Raw genomic sequence first — 24,948 nt, forward strand, 5'->3', positions numbered from 1 at the left:
ATGCTGCATAATGTTGCATCTACTGCACATCAGAAGAGTGACCTTGCAGTAGTGGCGGCTGTTATATCCAATGTCATTGTCAGGCAAAGACCGTGTGGCTGCGTTGCTGACAAGAAGGAATGGAAGTAAGCCCCCACGAACTTGTTAATAAAACTATTTGCAGAATACCTCCTAAAATTGGCTGAAGAGTCTGATACCTAACAGCTGGGACCCTCGTTGAAAAATTTCACTCCATCTGTACCCGTCTCTTCACCAATCTTTCAAATTGGACGATATTGGCTTCTAATTGCTAGGATGACTTTCCCGACAGCCCCTGCGCCTGATATTGGTCGGTAACAGTGCTTAAATATGCATATCAAGTAGTTTTAGTAAAGGCATTAACACAATGTAGAATGGACCAAACTAGGTCTGGCTGTGACCGATATGGGTGAGTGTCTCTCCAAAGATGATCCACCTTGCTATGATTTTTTCAAAATGAAGCTAATCGATTATTACCTTTCTAGTCAATGGTCACATCGAATCAACCTATTCGGTCGAAGAGGGCAAGTGGACAGCGCCCAAGTTCATCGAGGATCCCTATCTACGAGTGCATGGACTCTCAACCGCCCTAAACTATGGCCAACAGGTGTACGAGGGTCTAAAAGGTACTTATGCCACACCAGCTTCACCATAATCAGTCCAAACATCCTAACAACCCCAATTAGCCTATCGCACCCAGAGCGGCAAGATCCAAATCTTCCGCCCAGCCTTCCATGCCGCGCGTATGCAGCACTCGGCAGATGTAGTATCCATTCCACCTGTGCCTATTGGCCATTTCATTGCTGCCGTCAATGCAGCCGTCGTTTACAATGCCGAGTGGGTTCCCCCCTATGACAGTGGTGCAGCCTTGTACATCAGGCCCGTGCTGTTCGGGTCCAGCGGGCACTTGGCCCTCACACCACCGGCTGAGTATACGTTGTGTGTTTATGTCCAGCCATTCAGCAGTTACCATGGAACAGCACCGCTGCCGGCGGTGACTTTGGAAGACTTTGATCGGGCAGCTCCCAAGGGAACCGGGCATGCTAAGATCGGAGGTAATTACGCGCCCGTGATGAAGTGGTCGAAACACGCGATGAAAGCGGGATTCCCGATGACATTGCATCTGGATAGCAAAACCGGGGAGGACATTGATGAGTTCTCAACCTCGGGGTTCATGGGCGTCAAGATCACGCAACAAGAAGGGGGAGCGGAGCAAGTGGTCTTGGTCGTGCCGAAGAGTGATAATATCATCAACAGCGTGACCTCGGATAGTTTGATGGCGATTGGAAAAGGATTGGGTTATCAAGTCGAACATCGCACGGTGAGTTTTGGAGTCCCATATTACCGGATGGCTGGCTAACCATGACCAGGTCAAATACGCGGAATTGTCGACCTTCAGTGAAGTAATGGCCGTGGGAACTGCCGCTTGCTTGGTTCCTATTCGCTCGATCACGCACCAGTCGCGTGGGGACTACTTTGTTTACACAACTGAGAGCGCTGCTGGCCCAGTCTGTCAAAAGCTATATACAGAGTTGACGAGTCTTCAGCGCGGTGATAGAGAGGATAGCCTGGAATGGTGTCATGAGGTGAAGCAAGTGCTCGATGGAGTTGTGCAAAAGTGAATAAGAGAACGTCAATTACATATCATGAGAAATTCAGGACCACTGTGTTGAGACCGTCCGCTTTCTCAAGTGAAAGAACTCAAGTGTCAAGATGTGGGAATTTTCCGGGATGTTCTTTCCAAAGGTCCGAGTAAAGAAAGTCGTCACAATAGAAACAACATTTGGGATATTTCTTATTGCTTCATTCTCAGAAGGTGTAACGTATTTTGGACTTACAAATCAAGTTAGGTGACGACGAGATAAGGGCCTGGGTGACTACGCATAAATGCAATAACAGTCGTCGAATACAAAGACACCAGACCGCATCACAAGCTTTACCTGTAAGGCTGGGAGAACAGCGAAGTGAACGTACAAAGACCCCGTGCAAACACGATATAATTTAATTTATTCGATCGCGCCATATTATCTATCAATTCCCACTCATCTGTCTAACAACCCATCTTGCTTACTGGCGTAAGCGGAGCTGCACAATTGGCCCATTCTTTGCCGCCGTGACATGATCATGAAGTTGATATTCCCCCTCACGGCTTCGTCCAGGCCCCTGAGAAGCCGAACCGCCGCCCACATCTTCGCTGCCCGGTGCAGGACGGAAATCATACTTGGACAACATATAGGCCATGGTCAAAGACAACTCAGTAAGGGCCAATCCTTTCCCCAAGCAACTTCGGGGCCCAATTGAGAAGGGTGTAAATGCGGAACGAGCAAGTTGGACCTCATTGGGCTCGTCGAGCCAACGATCAGGACGATACTCGAACGGCTGCGGATAGTACTCGGCATTATGATGGACAGCATAAATGCAAGTACCAACATCATAGCCGCGAGGAATTACATGCCCGTCAATCATGACACCGTCCTGGATCACCTCGCGCCACAATGAGCTGCTAGCCGGAGGAGACATGCGTAGAGTCTCATCAATACATGCACGAAGAAATACACATTCGGTGAGGCCAGCTCCAAGGCTGACATCATTGGGATCAGGGAACACAGCGCGAACCTCGTTCTTGACTCTCTCGTAGATATCAGGGTAGCGGCAGAGGTAGAAGAAGATTGATGCAATAGCCGTGGAAGTGGTATCGGATCCTGTGTGTGCGCAAGATTAGTGTATGACCAGAGTAGCCAAGGAACGTTCAGGGGAGCTACATACCAGCCACAATCATAGTAGTGCTCTCCGCTCCAATCTCAGCTGGGGTAAAGCCCTGTTTTGTCTCCGGATCCACTGCATCGAGCAAGAACGAGAAAACGTCATTACGCTTCAGGGGGTTGGCTAACATTCGCTTCTTTAGCAGCTGGTTAACGAAGCGAATGAAAATGTTACGGCCAGCGATGGCCCCGGGGAAGAGTTTGCGGTCAAGGCGGCGAGTGGACAACTCGCTTGCTTGAAGGAGAACTCCTGTCCGCACATTGGAGTCTTCAATGCATTGGACAATATGTCGATTTTCAGGACTGCCGATAAGATCGAAGCTCTCACCAAAAATCACGCTAGACATGATATCGAAAGTCAAGTAGTTTGCTAATGGTAATTAGTCCGCTGTATCCGACCATCAAACTTGACAAAGAAGACATACACCACTTGGCCATGTTCTGCGGAGAAGACCATTCGCCCGCCGAAGTGTCTTGGACCAGCGAGTCACAAAATGTGCGCACTAGGCCCATGATGGTATCCTCAAACCCACGGAGAGCATTGTCTCCAAATCCCTGGGCGATGGTACGGCGTTTGCGACCGTGTTGTTTCTTGTCAATCAGGGTAAGAGTATTGGGTGCCCGATGAACCATGGCCCCGTAGGCGGCCGACTTCTGAACTTGCTTGGTGAATGCATAGATATCTACAACATAGCTGACGCTCAGCAAAAGGTACATGAAGAGATGTATCGATGGATCAGTTACCTTTCAAGCCGGTGTTGCTATTGAACAGGATGCGATTGGGTGCGTATCGAACAATATCGCCTATCACGCAGTAGGTCAACATGAAAGCACCACAGCATAAGAGGATTGTTTCGAACCGTATTTCTCGTGACAACGCATCATATCAAGATGCAGGTCCCCTCTCCATGCATAGTAGCCGCCATAGAGGTTTGTGACTTTGGCCAAGACAGGCCCGGGGAATTTGGCAAGAGGATGGAACCATATGCGGTAGACGATGATAGCCAGTCCCTTCAGAAAATAAGAATAGTCAGAACAAACATGTCTGCTAAGGACGATCATGGAACGAGCTCACATAAGCTACAAGGGCAAGAGGAACAGTCTTGACCAAAACCACGACAGGCGCTTCCCTCAGTGATTCGACTGCGATCATCGCAAACGATGAATGGTTTTACCAGGCTCTGGAAATATTTTCTACAATCTGCGAGTATAGAAAACATCAGAGATCCCCCCGGACCAGGGCGCTGACTATAACAAAATTACTACGACAGACAGTGGCTGAATGCTCTGGGGTAATTAAGCCACACCATACGACTTTAGATCCTATGCCAGAAAATTTTAGGATCTTTTCAGGCTTGAGTTAGCCCATAATCCTCCGATGCCCTCTGAACTAGTGGGGCCGTTGTGTTTGCTGACTGTACCTGAAGGAGAACTAGGATAAGCATAGATTTAGCCCTGTCTCCACCCATGTAAGCCCTAATTATTTGGCGCCAAGTGATGTAGCATCATCATGCACCGTGAGCAGCTAGTGTCATATCTGTTAATAACAATGGGGCCGAAGGATGCGAACGGCTTTGCATGATGATATTGGATCGTGTTCTGAGCACATGGCTTGAGGGTCCGGTGGGTGACCACATGGTAGGCCCTGAGCTGTTGCCGGTAATAGCTAAGCCCGAAGGGGCATTGCAAAGAAGGGTCAAAAACTCATAGCAAGAGCTTGTAGCGGGGAAATATGTAGATAGACCTAAATAGTGGATCCTCTGCGCATCTGGTTCACAAGTAATGAACGTAGACGACCGTGCGATTCCTGAGCAATGTCGCAGATAACAATGCAGCCCCAGGTTGGGCAACAACTAGCATATCTGCTCTTGGTTGAGTTGCTGGCGTGAGTGATAGTCCGCGAGGCATCTCATCATAGTATAATATCGCTGACAGCAGGACTGCATACGATAGACATCAATTTGCGTCCCCGGTCCAGTGGTAAGCCGCAGTCCTCGAGAAAGCAATGAAGCATGGGCCTGGGGGTTGTTAACATTGAGTAGGATCACCACGCAAGATTTCCTCCTCAAAGAGCATAATGTTGAGCGCTTCGTCGAAATCGGACCCGCCGATGTCCTCACCAGCATGCTCAAGAACACTGTCGCTCGACATCTCAAATCCCAAGATGCTGCTCGCAACATCACTCGACGGTTTCTTTCTTATGCGCAGAATGCACAAGAGATTCAGTATTTGTTAGAGGCAGGTACAGTGGCAACCTCAGAAAAAACGAAGAAGATCGAAACACCCACCAGGTCAACTGTGACCGAGGCCGCCACAACTGCCCAAGTTACCGTGAAAGGTCTCCAAACGGCGGAGTCTTCTGAAGCTCAAATAAAAGTCACCGCCTCAACGAAGATCACCAATGCTGCCCCAATCCTGGACGCTCATATTGATGCAAAGGAGATTTTGGTTGCTATCGTTGCCGGAAAGCTACGAAAGAGTCACGGTGAACTGGCAACAATGAAAACAATCAAGGCTCTAGCCAATGGTATGTGACTTGCTCGGTTAGAAAGACCCAATTGATGATACTAATCGTGATGAAGGTCGATCGACAATGGAGAACGAGATTGTCGGGGACCTCGATGCCGAGTTCGGCTCGCTCCCCGAAAAGGCAGAAGAGATGGCTCTCGATGAGTTGGCAAACCTGCTACAATCCGCGCCCTCTTTCTCGGGGCAGTTGCGCAAAGTTTCAACTGGTCTATTGTCCAAGGTTTTTGCGCAGACGCTTCCCGCGGGCTTTTCTAGTGGGGATGTTCGTGATTATTTGAAGTCTCGATGGGGTCTGGGCCCAGGTCGTCAAGATGCAATCTTTCTGCGAGCAAGCACAGCGCAAATCTCATCGAGGTTGACGGACCAAAAAGAGGCACACGCGTTCTTTGATACAATTGTGCAGCAATATGGCACTGATCACGGGCTCAACCTCTTGGGGTTTACCCAAACTGCGGCGACTGCGGTAACAATCACAACCCCGGTAGACAGTGCAGCCCTCGACTCCGTTGTGAAGGACCAGACCAAGCTTAAGAAGTCCTTAATGGAACTGTATGCACGACTCTTAGGAAAGGACCTGAGACAAGATGCCCACGAGGCGTTAAAAGCACAACTAGCAACAGCCGAGCTGCAGCACCAATTGGACGGCATCACGGCGGAGGTGGGGGATTTCTTCCTTTCCGGTATCCGTCCTCTCTGGGCAGCCTCCAAGCTTCGACGCTTCCATTCGAGCTGGAACTGGGTCTTACAAGACGCCCTCGACCTCTTTCATCGAATCCTGCGTGGTGACTTCTCAGATGCGGATTATGCCAAATATAGCAACGCCATTGCGAATCGATCTAGTCCCCGCTTAGTGCGCATGCTGAATTATCTCGCCGGCAACGAATCTTTGGCCTGGGGACCACGGTTTCCTGAAGCCAAAGCGGCCTTGCACCGCCTGTTGGATCGTTGTGAGAAAACTCGCATCCCTCGGTTTGAGCCTCTGGCTGCTAGTTACGATGCTCTCATCAAAGGCCCCAGCACCGATATTGACGAGAAGGGTAATATTAAGTATTCCGAAGTCGCTCGTGGCGAATCTCCGGTTGTTGCACCGATCACAATCAAGACACGTGTTCAGTCATCCTGGCATATCAACCAGCCGATGACTACATTGTACCGCGAGGAGGTGCAAACCTCTTGGAGTGAAGGAGTGACTTTTGTCAACAAAAATGTGCTGATGACAGGAGTCAGCGCAGGGTCGATAAATGCCGAGGTCCTGAAAGGTCTTTTGAGTGGTGGTGCTAAAGTGATCATCACTACCAGCAGCTATTCATCGTCTACCATCCGCTACTACCAGAACCTCTACGTCGAGCATGGCGCCCGGGGCTCCGAGCTCATCGTCGCTCCCTTCAACCAAGGCAGTCAACAAGATCTTGAAGGCCTTGTAGAGCACATTTTCGCAGATACCGGGCTAGGCTGGGACCTGGACCATGTAATCCCCTTCGCGGCAATTACAGAGTCTGGACGAGAGATTGACCAAATTGATTCGCGCTCGGAGCTTGCCCACCGCATCATGCTTACCAACACATTACGTTTGCTAGGCGCCATCAAGAAACACAAGCAGGCCCGCGGGTATCGCACGCGACCCACTCAAGTCATTCTGCCACTTTCTCCGAACCACGGTGCCTTTGGTAATGATGGCTTGTACGGCGAGTCCAAGCTTGCGCTTGAATCACTATTTGAAAAGTGGCATTCGGAGAGCTGGTCTGCCTATTTATCCATCTGTGGTGCGGTTATTGGATGGACTCGTGGCACGGGGCTGATGGCGGATAATAATATCGTTGCCGCTGGCATCGAACTTCATGGCGTGCAAACTTTCTCGACAGCGGAGATGGCAGCATATATTCTGGTGCTGCTAACTCGCAAGTTGGCCAGCGAATGCAACGTCCAGCCATTGTATGCCGATCTCACGGGAGGGCTGAACGCCATCCCAAATCTTCGAGCCACGGTGGATAAGGTCCGCCGTGATATCTTCGATCAAAGCACTCTTCGTGCCAACCTGGCTCGGGAAAAGGAAGCTGAAGAGAAGCTCACAATTTTGGGTCTCCAGGCAAAAGACCAAGAGGTTGCTCGTCCTCGCCTGGCAAATATTCCGTTCACATTCCCGCCATTACCTGATGAGGATGTTGAAGTCCAACCCTTGCGGGAAAAACTACTTGGAATGGCGAACCTAGATCGCGTCGTGGTGGTGACTGGATTCTCCGAGATAGGACCATTCGGTAACTCCCGTACTCGGTGGCAGATGGAGGCTACTGGGCGCCTGTCGCTCGAAGGGTGCATTGAGATGGCTTGGATGATGGGCTTGATCACGCATTACAATGGACTCCTTGACGGCCAACAATATACCGGATGGGTGGACGCGAAGACCAAGAAGGCTGTCCAAGACCTCGACATCAAGGTTCGCTATGAAGAGTATATTCTTGCCCATACGGGGATCCGTCTGGTGGAGGCCACACTAGATGCACAGGAGACAACTGGAAAAAGGCAATTGCTTCAAGAAATCCTTCTCGAGGAAGACCTACCGGAATTCGAGGTTTCCCCTGAAGTGGCGCAGCAACTTGTCAACGAGCATGGCGAGAAACATGTTGACGTCCTGTCTCTCGGAGAGCGTTGCCTAGTCAACTTGAAGAAGGGAGCCGTCCTGATGATCCCCAAAGCTTTAAATTATGACCATGCTGTGGCAGGACAGGTCCCTACCGGTTGGGATCCACGCACCTACGGCATTCCTGACGACATTGTTGCCCAGGTGGACCGTGGAACCCTCTTCACCTTGGTGAGCACGATAGAAGCATTGATCGCGTCCGGAATCACCGACCCCTATGAGCTGTACCAGTATATTCATGTTTCGGAATTTGGTAACTGTATTGGTTCAGGTTTGGGGGGTGTTCATTCCCTGAAGAAGTTGTTCAAGGATCGATACATGGACAAAGAAGTGCAGAAGGATATCCTCCAGGAGACATTTATTAACACTACTGCCGCGTGGGTGAATATGCTACTCCTATCCTCCTCTGGGCCCATCCGGACGGCGGTCGGTGCTTGTGCCACATCGGTCGAATCGTTGGAAACCGGGTATGAGACGATCACGACCGGACGGGCTAAGATCTGCCTGGTCGGAGGATATGACGATATGAACCAGGCTGTGGCAGAAGAATTTGCCAATATGAAAGCGACCACGGATGCGGCTGTTGAAGCAACAAAGGGCCGACTTCCCCAGGAGATGTCGCGACCCTCGGCGGAGAGCCGCAGCGGGTTCGTCGAATCACAGGGAAGTGGAATTGAGGTCATCACTTCTGCACGGTTGGCGTTAGACCTTGGCCTGCCCATTCAAGGTATTATTGCTTGGGTCGGCACCGCCAGTGACAAGACTGGGCGCTCAGTGCCCGCGCCCGGGCAGGGTATTCTGACCAATGCACGCGAGCAGCCAACAAACCGCTTCCCCTCGCCCCTCTTAGATGTGCGATACCGCAAGCGTCGTCTGGCGGCGCGTTTCGTCCAGATTCAGCAGTCAACCGACTTGGAGGTAGAGATCATGGGAGATCTTGAAGACAGCGAAGCGCGTGAGGACCACCTCCGCTTTGTCGAGCAAGAGGCCGATCGCCAGCGCAAGGAAGCCCTGGACACATTTGGCAATGACTTTTGGAAAAGTCAAACTTCGATCTCGCCCATTCGTGGGGCTCTGGCAGTCTTTGGTCTCGGCATTGGTGCGCCTTGTCCCCCCCCTTCGCTTCATTCAATCCGACTCACATGTTGAATTAGATGACCTGGACTTTGTCACTCTACACGGTACCAGTACAGTGATGAACGATAAAAATGAGCCTGCTGTTCTCGAAGCCCAGATGAAACATCTCGGTCGCACACCAGGCAATCCACTCTTCGCCATCTCACAGAAATATCTCACAGGTCACCCAAAGGGTGCCGCCGGAGCATGGATGCTGAACGGTGGCCTGCAAGCGCTCAACAGCGGCATTATCCCAGGTAACCGCAATCTCGACAGCGTGGACGGCCACCTCGAAAAGAACGACTATATCGTCTACCCCAACCGTAGCATCACAACGTCCGGCCTGAAGGCTTTCTCCCTCACCTCCTTTGGCTTTGGACAGAAAGGGGCGCAGGCCATCGTGGTACATCCACGCTATTTGTATGCTATGCTGGAGCAGGCCGAGTTCAAAACGTATCGTGAGAAACGCCAGACACGTCACCGCAAGGCATTTCGTTTCTTCCACCGTGGAATGGTAGCGAATACAATGTTTGTGCCTAAAACCGAAGCGCCATATACGCCAGAACAGCAAAACTCGGTGTTGTTGGATCCCACAGCCAGAGCGATTGCAAGTTCCGGGGCGACTCTCCAGTATTCGTTCTGAATTTATGAGGCGTTTCTGAACCTTCACCTGGCCTGACACTGTGACGGTATTTGCAAATACTTCTTGTAGTCGATATAGCAATTCAATTTGACCATCGTTGATGAATATTTTTGAAGGTCTTTCCATGGTTGGAACTTGAAATGAATGCATAGCTAGCTCCCCTTGTCTGTTGTGGCGTTGATGCTCTCAGGCGTAGACTTCCGCACCGGCCCACAAAGCCCAAAGCCCAAAGCCCAACCCGACCCAACCCCTAAATAGGCCGGGTTTTGGGCCCGGTCCTTAGGCCCATCGATGGGCTGTAGGCCCGGGGTGAAAGCCCATTGGGCTTCAATAGGGGCCCAATGGGCCCCAAACAATGCAAACATACTCAGTTGAACCCCCTAAAAGGGTTTTTAGAATTACCCTTCGTTTTACCTCCGTTTCTAACCCCTATTATAAAGGTAATATTTAATTAATTTAGATTATTTAGAATCAATTACTAGTTATCTCTCTATATCACGTTTAAAAACGCAAGAAAGCGCGTTATTGAAATAGTTTATAAATTACAGAAGCTTATATAGAAAGTAGTAGTATTCCTATACAAACCCAAAATATATATCTCACTAAAATACTGAGATTAGTCCATTTTCGGAGTATCTCGACCTCTACTGGTTGGATTCAATTCAAAATTGAAAGTATATACTTATATACCTAGTAAAATTATAAATTTTGAATTTAAACTCTGAAGACCTTGTGGAAGGTCGTAATACAGCGATTACAGGGGCCGATAAGATAGGCTTTAATAGGAGCCTTATGCGCCCCCATTAGTGGGCTATGGGTTGGGTCGGGTTTCTAAGGTTAGGCCCATAGCCCACTGCGGGTTGGGCTTTGGGCCTAGGGTGGGGGCCCATTTGTGGGCTTTACGGAAGTCTACTCAGGCGTAAACTTGTGCCTAAATAATGGATCAAAAATGCGGATTTAACCTCACTCAAGTCGCGTGCTGCTAGCGTCTCCGGGCGGCTGCCTTCCCCTGCTGATTTTCACCCCTGGGTGTACGAGTAAGGAAAATAGAAGGATGGGATTAGTACTCCTATAATTTCCTGCGTATAAACTGTATTGGGTCTGGGCGAAACAGCTACGGTGGTTGGATTAAAAAGTTCGCCGTCTGTGGGATCAAGCCGGTGAGCCCTATGCTTATACACTCTAAGAGCCAAAGTCCTGCGACAGGGTACCGAGAGCCTGATGTGGTTTATGAAATAGACCTCAAGCATACCCCTTGTAAAGAACACAGAGAAAAAAACGTAATGTATGTAAAAAGAACAAAATAGGTACAAGAAGTTCAAAAGGCCATGGGCGTCCGATTGGAACTTCGCCCTGTGTCCCAATAAAGCTCGGCGAAAGCACCTTTCTGCTCCAATAGCACTCCCGGCGCGCCATGCTCCTTGATACGTCCGGACTCCATGACAATGACTTCATCAAAGTCAACGATCGTCTCCAAGCGATGCGCGATGGCAATGATCGTGTGCGAAGCGAATTCTGATCGGATGAGTGATTGCATAATCTCATCAGTTTTTGAATCGATACTGTGTTTAGTGTGATCAGCCTCTGGAGAAGGCACTGTCAAAGATAAATTCAAATAACATACCTGCTAGTCGCTTCGTCGAGAATCAGAATCTTGCCGTCCGGGCGAACCATGGCGGATGCGAAACACAGGAGTTGTTTCTGGCCGGGCGAGAAGGTTTGTGCTGTGATAATGGCGTCCAGGCCACCGAGCCCCTCAATCAAATCCCAGAGCTTGACCTTTTGGAGCGCATTGATCAGAACGTCGTCATCGAGGCCACTTCCTGGGTCAATATTGAGTCGGACAGAGCAGGTGGGCAGTAAGAACGGCTCCTGAGAAATGCAGTTTAGCTGGGCGCGGAGCGAGTTGCGACGAATAGCAGAGATGTCCAGCCCATCAATGACAATGTTGCCGCTCGTGAGTTCAATGAGACGGAACAGTGAGGAGATGAGTGATGATTTGCCACTAGAGAGAAAATAATTGATCAGATTGGATCTGGAGAATACCAGCAAGAGCTCCAATGCGGGCAAATATACCTCCCAGAGCGACCGCAAATGCCCACTTTCGTGCCGGGCCTAATTGAGAGCGAAATATCATCAAGAGCTCGGCTTGAGGAGCTTCTACACGCACAAATCAGCAACTTGGGATCAGTAGAAGGGGAGAAGAGAAATCTTACTGATATGAAGCAATCACGTTGTTGAATTCAATACCACCTCGATCAGGCCATTCGGCCGGGGGGTCTATCGTTTCTTCCTCCTGGTGCTCGGATGTGCTCGTACGGTGGAAGTGGCGAATACGTGACACAGCACCGATCGAGGTCTCGAGAACGGTCCATTGCATGACCAACCCCTGCAGATTTTCCGTGAAGACAACGATGTTTAACAGGGCTACGCCGATATAACCAGCGCTGAGACTGCCCCGCGTGGCGACGGCGATACCTACCAAAGTAACAGCGAATCCGGCAACGCATAGCGCAATCACCAGTTCCAGCCAACGCTGAATGGAGAAAAGCAGGTAGAAGGGCTTTTGGCTGTCATTGATCAACTTGGCATTCTGCTTACGATACTGTGCTTCCCACTTGAAACTGCGAATGGTGACCAAGCCGTTGAGGGTATCAAGGAAGTGCGAGATCAGAGGTGCTTTGGCCTCAATATCGAGATAACGGATCTGACGCGAGGTGCGGAGATAGAACCGTTGAATGAAATAGAAAGCCAATAGACAGGCGGGCACCGTAGCTGCGATATAGCTGGTTGAAACACATATGACCACCATTTGAGCGACACAGGTGAAGAAGGTGAGAATAGTGTTGAGAACGGCGAGAGGAAGTTCCATATCGATGAGTTGAAGATCCTGACTGAAACTATGAAGTGTGAGCAGGAGACTACATCGACACGGGGCTCAGTGCTCTTTGTCGCACAGATATGAAGGCCTAGCTTACCGATTGGTTGTTTGACCGACATCAGTATTGTGAAAGAAGGATAATGGGGAGCTGTTCGGCAAAGTCAGTGACACCACAAAAGACAGACAGGAGGGAGACAATCACATACTCTAGAACGCTTTTCAGCAGTTGAGCATGCATGGATTTGGCTGCGCGGGCGACCAGGTTGGACATCAGATGCCTAAAAAAATGTCAGCCTCAAAGTCCAGTACACAATATCAGGGGAGAGTCCAGACGGACCAGCAAGCTAGGACAAGTGTGGACACTGCCATGACGGCAATCCAGCCATAAACACCTAGCCAGTAACCAAGCATCCCATTCGGATGCTTCATATTCGCGGCTGTCCACCATTCGACCCAAATTGCTACATTGGTTAGCGGGGAGCTTGTGGTACCGCATATTTGAGAAACACATACAAGGGAAAGTAATTCCCACCACGTAGCAGCAAATGAGGAAGATGAATATGAGAGACCGCCATATCCCAAGAATCTTCATGTAGTACCAATAGATAGATATGTCACCTGTCCGCCGTCCGTCCTGAGGCGGTGGTGGCTCGAGGTCCAGGGCGGCTAGGCTCAGTGGCTGGTGAAGTTTAGGGTTCGCAACTTCCGTGATCTCCATATCATCGCCCACAGCTGCCTGCCGGCTGCCTTCTGGCGCCGACAGGCTGTGAATATAACTATCTGAGCGTTCGTTCAGCCGTTTGTACGAGCCTTGTTCAACGATTGTGCCGGTTTTGGAGAGAGCAATGACGTGATCAGCAAACGAGAGGCGAGAGACTGCAAGAGTTGGTTCAGTATTAGTCCGCAATATCTAGAAGATTTGACGTAGATCTCTAACGTACCGCTATTGCTGGTCATGATGATGGTGGCGCCCATGCGACGCAAGAGGCCACTGGGGGCCAGCAGGGCATTGAAGATGGCATCTTCAGTCGTACGATCGAGGCCACTGAACGGATCGTCAAGAATCACTGTATCTGCACGCGAGTATACGGCACGTGCCAGAGCCTATCCAAGCAATGCCAGTTATTATCCGTCATCCGCGGCTGATCCAATTCCACTTTCAACAAAACACTTACCACTCGTTGCTTTTGGCCTCCACTGAGAGTAGCGGCTCCTGATCCCAGCAAGCCTTGATCTTGGTTTGGCTGGTCCCGAATATCCTCTTCTAGTGCACATGCCTTCACCACAGTATTGTACCAACCTAGATCAAACATGGACTCACCCAAAATATTCTCCTGCATACTGCGGTTAGTCAACCAAGGCACTTGGGTACAATAGGCGATGACTCCAGCCTCAACATGAAGCGTTCCGGTAGCAATTGGAGTTTCGTGCAGAAGCATGCGAACAAACGTTGACTTGCCACAGCCGACCGGGCCAACGATTGTGTTGAGTGTTCCACGGCGGATCTCAAATGAGGCCTGATCTATAACATTGGGTTTGGCCTCCTCCCAGCCAGTGCTTCTATTATGAGCAACTACAGCTAGTTTTGGAAGAGCATCATAGCGAGGCAAGCCTTCGAGGCTGGAGACGCTAGGGTACTCCACCCCCTTCTTTTCATCCACTATGATTGTGGACTGTTTTGCAGAGCTCACAATCTCAAACTCATCTACCTGGCCTTTGTAGTTCCGTGGAGAAGACTGCAAGAACAGGTTGATGCGTTTGATAGATCCGACAGCCGTTGCAATTCCAGTCACGGCTTCGACCAGGTTGGAGATGGGGGTGGCCAACAGTGTAAATAGGGTCAACGAGGTGAATGCACGGGCAGGGGTCAGTGTTTCATTGTCATGGCCCCGTGCATTCAGGGAGTATATCAAGAAGGAGGCCAATGGGGTAACGGTGTAGTTGCTATATGCTGCGCCATTGTTAGTCCTCAGATGTGGGGGATGGGATCTTGTGCAAATTAGACTCACCCACGGCGACAACGAGAATCAGCAATCGGCGAAACCGAATTGACATGCGCACCTCATGAGTGCGCATAGATTGGACGGTGTTGTAGATTTTATCGGTCAAACCGGCCATGCGGACCCCTTTCATCGATCCTAACACCTGGGCGGTCATATCAACGCGCTTCTCGATAGCCTCCAGCCATACCTTTTGACGCGGACCAGCCAGAGCAGATATGAGCACACACATCAACATACAAACTAAGAAAATTCAGTATTGGCCACAATGGTAAAAAAAAGAGCAAGATACTTACCAACGACGACGACAATGGGAGCGACACTAGCGATGCCCAGCTGCCGCCAAAGCAGATAAAGAGCAATGGGGATTTCGACAATACACGCCCAGACGTCATGTACATAGCGAAAACCACTGGAAATCCGCTCAATATCCGCGTTCATTAGGGTGACCGGGGCGCTGGATTCTATATCGCTGTCGCGCATGACGGTGACGTGTCGGAACATCATGTCAATCATACTGGCCCGCATCATAGATACCATTCTGTAGGCTTGATGTTGAGCGAGCGCGGTGGTGATCTGACCGAGTCAATCTCCAATTCTGGTCGGAAACAAGTCAGGACTTACCGCAAGGCCGATATATGTGACCGCGAAGGCGCCGATCAAGCCATATCCTTGTCTCATAGTGTTAGGTCCATCCTCAGAGTCCACCCAGCTAGTAGTGGTTTCTACCAGGAATGGTTGAGCAAATGTAAAGCCAATCTGCAACGCGCGAGGAAGAATTCCAAGCAGGAACGGCCCTGCGTAGTACCGCATGGACGCCCAGAGTAAACTATGCGGCTGGTCCCAGTTGGCACCTATTCACATCTGGTGATTAGTTTACACCTATTAGTGCTTTACCAGATGTACATTTACCCTTTCTCCAGAGCGTCTCCAATCCATTGAGTCCAACACCCGTCGCACGCAAAGTGTCTTCCAGTGCAGGCAGCTGTGCCACTGTCAAATCTGTTCGACTCCCAAGCAGCAATAGGGGGTTGATCCACGTAAAGAGGCTCAAGCCCAGCACGCCTGTGGCACTCTCTGGGGGTGGATTTTGATAAGCACGTTTCAGAACAGAGTCTTTAGGAATCGACTCGACGATTAGCAGGACAGCTCGAAGGCACAGATTAACTGTGTAAAGAATGGGAATGACGCGATTCGACTCTACAAAGTATAGAGTGCGAGATTCCGGAATTGAAAGCAATGAAGAGAGAAAAAGATAGCCGGTGTTTATCGTGGAGGGTTTGATGGTGCGGGCGTGTTCATATTGAGAAAGAATTCCGAGTACTAGGTAGGCCACCAGCGTAACAGTAGCAGAGCCGATCGTGGCACGTGTCGTTTTTCCGAAAGACGATGCCCATAGACCGAGGAGAGTTGCCTGAATGATCACCAAGAGGGCATATGCAATCTGCCAGCGCGATAAGTAAGGTGTTTCCACTGAGCGGGAGGCGACGTACCAGCTTGACGATGCCCCAATAACCCCCTGTGATTTTGACATTTTCCTTTCGGAGGTAGTTTATCCTTGGCAATGCCCAGACGAGAAAGAATACTGTCACTGGCAAGGCCAAGATGACCGATTCGAAATACCAGGTGAAGTCGAAGCCAGAGGCACAGAGTTCACTGACAATAGGTCCGAATTGATCCTCGACGTCGAGACCACAAATAGTTGTCCTGGGACGAAGCCATTGCGACACCATTGCGAATCTGGCACGAACGGCTTGGACTGCAAAAGGCTCGATCTTCCCGATCACCGTTTCTTTTTTTTTTTACCAGGTGGGGGAAACAGCGGTTCAAGTCAACCAGCTGCAGCAGTAAAGTGCAACATCAAGACCAAAATAGACAGCTATGGGGCGCTTACACTGTCCGGCAGCCCCCAATACGATGGGCGAGATGGGGAAAATGGGCCCGATGGTATTCAGGGAATCAGTCTTCGCCTTAGCGTGAGGCTACTAGCTGCAAGGTGAGAATTAGCGCTTACGACCTACCAAGACTGGGTAAAATGCGTGAGAAACATTTTCGCGTTCGTGCACGCTCATCTGATTTTATCACTATAGTTGTCTGACATTTACTTGCTTCCTGGGTTGCCCATCCATTGCCACATCATCCGCGATCGAACCAGCCTCTAGTATCCACAGTTCTTTCTCATTGTAAGCTCGCCCCCAACTCCTGCAGCCCATCAAAGCCGCCCATGTGGCTTGCTATAGCCAGGCCACGCTGTCGCTCCATCTCGACATGGGCCCAGGTCCACGGGTCCTGCTCGCCCCCAGAAGGAGCTGCGCCATCGACTAGATCCTGACACGGCAAAGGCAGGCGATCTGGTGCCGCCGTAGCAGCCACATTCACGGCTGTAGTGTCCTCGTCTGCCAAAAGCCGAAGATTACGAAATACCTCCGCTGGCTGCATTGTCTGTCGTCCCTGCTTGAAGACATAGCGAGAAACTGCCGAGGCAAGAATTTGATCTTGCATCTTTTCTGTCTCATGCCGACCACCAGGTTTCAAGAAATAACTAACGATATACATCCATTTATCATCCCAGGCCAGTACGCGTGTCACGAGCTCATATCTCTGATATGGCTTGATCTCACGACGGAAAAGACAAACCACGCCCCCTAGAGCGGCGATAAGCTGTTTCCGCCGATTGCGCCGGCTGTACGCACTCTCGGGTGCCAGGGTAGTGCGCGGAGAGAGCGGGGTGATGGCGTCTTTGAACAAGGTGACCAGGAGCTCGATGCGGCTCACGTCGAGATCGGCATAGAAGGTGCTGTTGGATTTGTGCAAGTTGAAGTCGAGCTCCGCAATGGAGCAGTAGGAGCGTGTGTGTCGAGGGCGGAAGATGGTCGAGGGAGCTGAGGAGACTGTTGATGAGCTCGCGACGAGAGCGCTATTGCGGTGCCAGACCAGATGTTTAAAGAGAATGCTGAGTACTCGGGCCTACATGAGGTAACGAGGTTAAAAAGGGCTTGAACCAGTTAGTAAAAGATGACAGTGAGACCAACATGCCACAGACCCGGCAAGGCCTTCGGGTCCAAGAGAAAGAATCCAACTACTGCACCGAAAAGCGCAGTCAGCACAGGGAGAGAAATCATGGTGAGTGCACGGGAGGACAAGGGGCTAGTCTAGATAGCGCAGGAAGAAAAATCAAGAAGCAGTGACGAGGAAAGTGAGAAAGGAGGGTATAATGGGTTTAAATAGTAATTCTGTCTTATTTACAGGGTGGGTCATGTATGTGATCCTAGAGCACCCCCCGGCCACGTCGACGGAATCTAAGCTTTCCAGAGCTAGGAATCGGGATCGGGGAGGAAATATATAATACGGTCTGTACATACAATTTCAGGATTAAGGAACGAAAAGTTTGAACAATGAAGATAAACTACGAAGACTCATCAGAGCACCTTCATCGCCTGAATAGCGCTCTCGATTTTTTGCAGGCCATCTGCGTTCGTTGGGTCAAGATATGTATCCCACTAAGTCATAATTAGCAACCATTCCTTCAGCAATACATAGAAGAACGAATATAATTACCTCGCGCAAAATGCCTTCAAGCGCTACGGAGCCCGTTGTCCGGTGGACGAGTTCGAAATACTCTTTGCTCACCTCGAACGGCTGGGCTGTCAAATTCGGGATATACCGACCTACAAGGCATTTAGGATCCAACGAATGGCCGTCGATGAGGTTCAGCAAACAGCGTCTGAAGCCTGCCACGCCAGGCAGCAGCGAGGAGGAATGGAACGGTACGTCGATGCCGCGCAAGGGAATTGTCGCGCAGCCACGAGTCAGTGTCGTTGGTGGATTTGCCAGCGCGACTTGCTCGATTTGTGCTTGCGCTAAGCTGAAGATCTGCTCTGGCGATTCTGGCAAGGGGACATGGGCATGGAGATAGTTGAGTACTGTAGCGAGGCAATGGAGCGCATGAATCTATGATGTTCAGGTCCAGTCAGCAGGTGGTGATCTATCCAGAAAAGCTGGAGATTCACTTACTTGTCCGGCGCACACATACTGCAAGCCCAAGACATTGAAATTAACGATCTCAAGTAATTGACCAGTCTGCGTGGCAATAGCCTTCACAAGTAGCTGCAGAGCCTCCTGTCCGAAACCTTAAGAGTGGAGACGACAAATCAACCTTCAGTTCATCAAAATGATGTTAGGTATATACGTACCAGGTGCAACGCGACTGGGGTCAACTGCACACATGCGATAGTCCGAGTTTCCCTTTCCGTCTCGGGGGACAGTATACTGCATCAACAGACCGCGATAGAAGACAACCTGAACGAGGGACTCGACATTGAAGATCTTGCCCACTGCTCCAAGAGCAGCATACTCACCCAATGAATGGCCGGCATACGAGCTGCGTTCCGAAATCAGCCCGCGCGATTGCAAATCGGCAAAAATAGCCAGTTCCATAAGCGTCAGAGCCGGCTGTGTGAACTGCGTGGCCGAGAGTAAGCCCTGGGGCGAATAATAGGTGTAGAACTCAGTCTCCTCGTCAATTTGGGGGAACAGTTGCAGCAGCTGGACATTCCCATCGGGCCCAATTGACTCTCGGGTCATACTACGATATTGGTCACGGATGTGTCGGCCTTGAGGCCCTCCGAAGTAGACGGTCAACTCCTTGGGATCATTTCGCACGATGTCGGTAATGCGGAAGCCATAGTTATCGGAGAAGTAGGCATCAGCATAATCCCAGACCTGCTGGGCCGCTTTGCTTTGGGCATAGAGCTGCATACCCATGCCCTTTTGTTGACTACCCTGACCAGTGAAAAGGAATGCCGTCTCCTCAGGTTCGATCTCAGCTTCTCCACGCAGAACGGTCTCGCCGCGCCCGACGTGCTTTGCTTCCACTGAGACGATTTTGCGTCCCGCCAACATGCCGATGTGCTGGAAGACGACTTCAATCTTATCTCCCGGTAGCACCATACTCGTGAATGAGCAGTGGAAGCTACGGAAGGCGCCGATGGCTGAGGCACAGGTGTAGTGTTCGACAAGACCACGTACCCGTGCCGAGGTGTACATGCCGTGCGTGATCAGACCTGGTAGATCTGCATATCGCGAGAGCGACGCGGACACATGGATGGGATTGAAGTCCCAGGAGACGTGAGCATAAGCCTCGTTAGAGTGTGGCATAGTGAGAATCAAAGATGCGCCATCGTTAGTCAAGGGACTAGGCTGATCAAACATAGCCCGCTTCTGCACTGGACTCCCATGACGCTTGAGGTAATCCATGACGGGGTTACCTCGGCAGGTGACTGCGTGATAGTCTACGGTCGCAATCGGCCGCGAACCACCTGGGAGCGATGAATTCACGCGAACTTCACCAACAGTAGTAACGGTCTTGAAGGTGTCCTTGCTGGCGTATTGGTAGGTCGAACGAAGTACGAAGACCAAAGTCTGGTTTTCCAGGTCGAGCGACCGATCCAGAGGCTGGAACCAGGACTTTGAGTTCAAGATCGCAACCTCCATGGGGCTACGGGGGCAGAGCTCCATCTCTTCCTCGTCCACTTTACGGAACATATTCTCCCAGTCTGTGTGGTGGCCTCGGTAGAGGAATTGACTGCTTAACTCGAGCACGACCTTGTTTTCATGGTACACATCCGCACGTACCTCGACCAATTTACCTGTCTCCTCGATCGTAATGGCTTGTATACGAGACTTGGTCTCAAGTGCATAACCTGCCTGAATGGGGTCCGCATCCGCGGGAATGCGGAAGCCATTGGTGAGATGCACCAGCGTCAACAGATCGACGTCAAGCTCCCGCGAGAAAAGCGGCTTCATCAAAGCTTCCCAGCCAATGACGACACCAAAGTCCAACGGTGCCGCCATCCGTTTGCCACGCCGCTTGCTGGCGGCATCGCTGGCATTCTGTACACAATGAGCGAACTCGGCGATTGAGTCGGCCGTCACCTCAAACTGCGATTCGCGGAAGGTGTCGTGGACCGAGGGCCATGTCTCTGGTAGTTCACCCGCGAACCAGACTCTATAGTAGAAGTCTTTGACACGCTGGTTGCGGCCTTCCATAATTTCATGGATGGGAGCGTAAACAGCTTCACGCCTAAACTGGAACTTCAACTGCAGACCAATAGCGGCACCTCCAGCATTACGGTAGTTGATGATCTCAAGCGTGATAACGCCAGGCTCATCCACCCGCACTTCCACGACCTTGACCGGCTCAGAATGTGGCCGATGTTCGAACAGCGTGATTATCGGATCTGCCGAAAGGCCTCCGTGGCCCTGTTGCACCATCACATACGATTCACGCGTGGGCTGGAAAAGCCGCCGCAGCGGATTCTCGCAGATGGCTCGGCCCTGCACGATTGTCGCTGCGTGGAAGAATGCTTGGCGCCAGCCCCCATTGGAACCGCCCAAGGCCACAAGCCATTCTACTAAGGAGGGTGTCAATGGCGCACCGGGCGCACCGTCCAGTGGTTTCACTTCATATAACATCGCGCCTGTGTTTCCGACGGGCGAGCAATGAATGCCCAGCTCCGCAAGTCGCCAGTCCTGTGGGACAGAGTATGGGCTGAAGCAGTCGACAATAGGGATACCATCCTGCTGGTATTCGGGATCTTGCTGCTGCAGGCGCTCAATGTGTCCATGGTAGATGTTGCCTAAAATTTCATTTGCCGGCTCGTCCACCTTGGTTGAATATCGCGCCGCCACTGGGCCGTGCAGAATACAAACCCGGCCGACATCAGCATCAGCAACAGCTGCAAGGTCCTCTGACTGCCACAGCGAGTCTTTTTTAAAGTAAGTCTCGAAGCTTTCGTCGAGGACAGGGACGAAAGGTACTGGCTTTGTGCCGCGTCTCTGGCATAGAAGCAAAAAGTATTCTGCATCTTGCGTGCCAATAAGCTGGGCCTCAGCGGTCGGCAACCGCTTCAAGATGGCGTTCAGCGCTGTTGTCGGATCAGCAAGAGCCTCGTCGCTGTTGAATTCGCTGATTCCGGGGCCGGGGGCTACGTTGCCAAGGCGGGCCTCCACGCGCTTTAGGAAATCTTGCAGGAACAAGCGGTAGGAATCATCGATCCAGCGGCTCTCAGCCGACACATAGGTAAGCGCAGCAAAACGGCGCAGAACCTCGGCGTAAGTCATCTCCTCCAAGTCGACAACAGATCCCTGGGCATTGCATCCAAACCAAACCTTCACCGAATCGGTATTCAGTCTCTGAGTCAGGTAGTCACGGTGTTTCTGCAGATACGCGACGCGCTTACTACGATCAAGGCTGAAGACATTGCGATCTAACTCAGCCCATAGTTGCACACCCCGCGTAGCCAGCTTATGAATTGGTTCCCCCATCTCTGAGGTTACAGTCATAATGCCGCCAGCTGGTTGTGTGTATGTCTGCTCCCAATCACCTTCGTCCTCGACCCCTGGCGCATTCACAATTGCCTGTTTTACAGCGGGGCTGGTATGCGCTTCTTTAGCGGTCATCAAACGACTGCCGAGAAGGATACCATCGAAGGGCATGGGCGGGCGGTTATACCGACAGGCCCAATCACCTGTTAGGTAGGGGAATGTGTCCTGTGCACCGCCAAAGCCACTGCCCGCTATAAGAATAACGTTCTTGCAGCGGCGGATGGATTCGTAGGCTTGCAAGATCGGTTGGTGGAAGTCCTCGAATGAGTGGTGGCCACCACCTCGCCCACCTGTCCATTGGAGTAGAATAGGGAAGGTGGGATGAGCCGATGCGATATCGAGGACTTGGTATATTGCGGGTAAAGTGCCAGGCTTGAAGCCTATGTGGCGTAGACCGAGGTCGTTGATGTACCGAGTGGCCACCTCGAGTGAAGGCACGCCCGCGCCGATAGTGAGTCCCTCCAGGGGAACGCCTGCCGCACGTAGTTTGGCCAGCAGGGGAATCTGCCACTTCACCGCGTGAGGAGCGGCGTAGATCATGTTGCAGGTGATGCCCCGGCCAGCAGGTACCGCGTCCAGCAGCTTGTAAATGTCAGTCTCCAACTGGGCGGCTTGATGGAATCCGCCCAGTGCCAATTCGATATGATAGCCGGCACGCATAACTGCCGCACAGAAATCCCAGGCTGCAGTTGTGGGCGTCATTCCGGCCACCATTACTGGTGGCAAGCCCAAGAGGCGACTGAGCTTAGTATCGACAAGCACGCCGCCGCCAGCAATCTGTACCAACTGCGGTCGATAGCGATTCCGCCATATAGGTCCGTAGACGAGACCCTTGGGCGCAGGATTCCAGTTAAAGAACTCACTGCGATCTCCCAGCTCGGTGCGGGAGCTGGAGATGCCCGTGGCCAGGATAGTACGGACACCAGTGCCCTCCTTGAGTCGATTAGTGAGAGTTCCAATGCCAGATGCACCATCAGGCCCAAAAGCAAGAATATGCGTGGATCCGGGAAAATGCACGGCCAGTGGCCAGACGACTTGCTGGGTCGTTATCATCGCAATGAGCTTGGGAATCAAGTTGACGGCTCCACACTTGCGTAGATCTGTCCCTGTGTGTGTGCAAAAGACAGGAATTCGGAGTTGGTCACCTGTTATGGTGAAATCGGGGACACGCTCCAGCACGCCTGGAGCGACATCTGTTAGATAGCTGCTGTGGAAGGCCGTGGTTATTGGAAGGAATCTGGTATGGATCTCAGGCTTTCGCTGGCTGAAAGGAATCCGATGTTGCAAGCCCTTTGCCGGAGCTTTCACCTGTCGTAGCCAAACATTAAACCCATGAAGTGACAGTGGCGGTCCAGCCAAAACGGCATTGGTAGGCCCGTTGATTAGAGCTATCTCAATGCGGGCATCAACGGGCAAATAATCATTTACGGAAGCTACATAGGTGCGGAGCTGAGAGATTGGACAGTCTGCCACACTCAGCATGGGTCCTGGAAAGCCCTCGCCGTTGGCTTCGGCGTCTGCAACAACGTCCGGCGGCAGCTGGCCCACGGCAAATTGGTCCTGGCTGGCAGTTCCGATGGCGAGCAGCAAACGAAGCGCATCGAGCGCGAGCGCGTCGAATTGTGTCCACGATTGCGCCACTGCAATCACAGTGGCTGGGATGATGCCTTGAGAATGTCCTGTGGCTCCAGCAAACGCGGTCTGAAGCTGGGCAGGTGTGGTACCCACTATGCGTCCGACGACTCGATACCAGGCCAGCTGCAACAAACCGATGAGCGGCATACTGACAGGCGCACCGATTAGGTAGTCAGATGGTGGCGTACGATCCGGGTTCTCGAGCCAGGTGACTATGTCCATGCCATTGTGATAGAATCGACTGATGCTCTCCTCACGGGTCTCGCGCTGCAGCATACTCGAGACTGACGGAATGAGGTCTTCCACCAGCGGGCGATAGGTCCGCCAGAGCATCCGCAGCTCTTCAAAGTAATCTTCATCATTGCCCTGTCCGCCGAACACAGCATATAGTCGTGCTTTGCGTTGCTGCGCGGCAGCCAGGAGCGCAGAAGGTGCCGCTGGTCGACTGACTTTGCGCAGAACATGGCGCGCACGTACGTAAGCAGCTAAAATGGCCGACTCGGCGTCTGCGGAGATGTCCAAGGCATAGACTACGCCATGGATCTCGCGCTGCAGTAGAATATCACGATCGAAGGTATCGAGGGCGATGGTCAAAAGATGTCGGAGATCGTCAGCCAATCCATGGGGAGATTGCTCCAAACGACGCACAGTAAAACCAATAAAGCGGGCCCACAGCTCCACCAGAGAGGATACCGGCTCGGCCCCACCAGCGGTTTGAAGATCATGGAGAAAGTCATCGCGCAGCTGAAGCGCAGCGGGGAATGAGGCAGTAGAAATGGACAGGGTATGTGAGAAACGGCCATCTGTGATGGTGAGAATTTGGCTGCCCCAAATGTTGCTGGGCGACGACGACGAGGATATTTCATCAGGCGTCGACCAGTTCGAGGAAGTCGAAGCCGACAAGACAGCCGACGGCCCTGGCAATTCGGTCGAGATCAACATGACAAAGAAACAATTGAACTGCCAAGGCTAGGCATCAATATATTCTTTTTGCCCATCGCAAACGCCAGACCCTGCCATATATTCTTCATTTCTTTGTCTCCTTTTCTCTTTGTCTAGGTATCGTCGTTGACGGGGGGGGGCGCAATCGCGACGGGTGGGTCTTGGGAGATGTTGAGCCCTAAGCGTCTCACCGTGCAGTGACGCTAGCTCACCGTGCAGCATTCCCAAGGCTGCAGCCAATCTGACACACCAAAATAGCCCTGTCTTTATACGAAGCTAGAGGCGCTTAGGGGGCTAGAAATGCGTCGGACCAATGCTGATCAGGCAACCGTTCTAAAGGCCAAACCCCGACGGCTGATCGACCGTGAGATTGAATTCAATTTAAAAATGTCGCCCGT

At 51.5% G+C, this 24,948-nt stretch overlaps 6 protein-coding genes across 6 annotated transcripts; 2 read left to right on the plus strand and 4 right to left on the minus strand.

The window, feature by feature from the left end:
• Positions 1-294: 294 nt before the first annotated feature.
• N7500_003948 (Branched-chain amino acid aminotransferase II) lies at positions 295-1,640 on the plus strand (the record flags this gene model as incomplete). Its single annotated transcript, XM_056675094.1, has 5 exons — positions 295-328; positions 392-427; positions 504-644; positions 705-1,339; positions 1,389-1,640. The coding sequence occupies 5 exons, from the start codon at positions 295-297 to the stop codon at positions 1,638-1,640; spliced, it is 1,098 nt and encodes a 365-aa protein (XP_056535619.1).
• Positions 1,641-2,085: 445 nt separating this feature from the next.
• N7500_003949 (cytochrome P450) lies at positions 2,086-3,933 on the minus strand (the record flags this gene model as incomplete). The annotated part of the gene is made up of 6 exons (XM_056675095.1): positions 2,086-2,720; positions 2,785-3,150; positions 3,206-3,463; positions 3,525-3,584; positions 3,641-3,791; positions 3,856-3,933. The coding sequence occupies 6 exons, from the start codon at positions 3,931-3,933 to the stop codon at positions 2,086-2,088; spliced, it is 1,548 nt and encodes a 515-aa protein (XP_056535620.1).
• Positions 3,934-4,609: 676 nt separating this feature from the next.
• N7500_003950 (uncharacterized protein) lies at positions 4,610-9,706 on the plus strand (the record flags this gene model as incomplete). Its single annotated transcript, XM_056675096.1, has 5 exons — positions 4,610-4,665; positions 4,734-4,760; positions 4,823-5,307; positions 5,363-9,046; positions 9,102-9,706. 5 exons carry the CDS (start codon positions 4,610-4,612, stop codon positions 9,704-9,706), a joined length of 4,857 nt encoding a protein of 1,618 aa, XP_056535621.1.
• Positions 9,707-11,024: 1,318 nt separating this feature from the next.
• On the minus strand, positions 11,025-16,320 carry N7500_003951 (uncharacterized protein; the record flags this gene model as incomplete). Its single annotated transcript, XM_056675097.1, has 15 exons — positions 11,025-11,268; positions 11,331-11,711; positions 11,783-11,866; positions 11,923-12,606; positions 12,685-12,735; positions 12,794-12,865; positions 12,925-13,048; positions 13,101-13,463; positions 13,529-13,691; positions 13,763-14,538; positions 14,597-14,830; positions 14,884-15,163; positions 15,212-15,441; positions 15,500-16,031; positions 16,081-16,320. 15 exons carry the CDS (start codon positions 16,318-16,320, stop codon positions 11,025-11,027), a joined length of 4,458 nt encoding a protein of 1,485 aa, XP_056535622.1.
• A 445-nt stretch (positions 16,321-16,765) lies between these two features.
• N7500_003952 (thioesterase family protein) lies at positions 16,766-17,709 on the minus strand (the record flags this gene model as incomplete). The annotated part of the gene is made up of 2 exons (XM_056675098.1): positions 16,766-17,554; positions 17,620-17,709. 2 exons carry the CDS (start codon positions 17,707-17,709, stop codon positions 16,766-16,768), a joined length of 879 nt encoding a protein of 292 aa, XP_056535623.1.
• A 297-nt stretch (positions 17,710-18,006) lies between these two features.
• N7500_003953 (fatty acid synthase beta subunit) lies at positions 18,007-24,550 on the minus strand (the record flags this gene model as incomplete). The annotated part of the gene is made up of 4 exons (XM_056675099.1): positions 18,007-18,087; positions 18,146-18,538; positions 18,602-18,717; positions 18,781-24,550. The coding sequence occupies 4 exons, from the start codon at positions 24,548-24,550 to the stop codon at positions 18,007-18,009; spliced, it is 6,360 nt and encodes a 2,119-aa protein (XP_056535624.1).
• Positions 24,551-24,948: the final 398 nt, after the last annotated feature.

This window comes from Penicillium coprophilum, assembly GCF_028826855.1.
Source record: "Penicillium coprophilum strain IBT 35676 chromosome Unknown utg000002l_segment0_segment1, whole genome shotgun sequence".
NCBI classification, from domain to species: domain Eukaryota; kingdom Fungi; phylum Ascomycota; class Eurotiomycetes; order Eurotiales; family Aspergillaceae; genus Penicillium; species Penicillium coprophilum.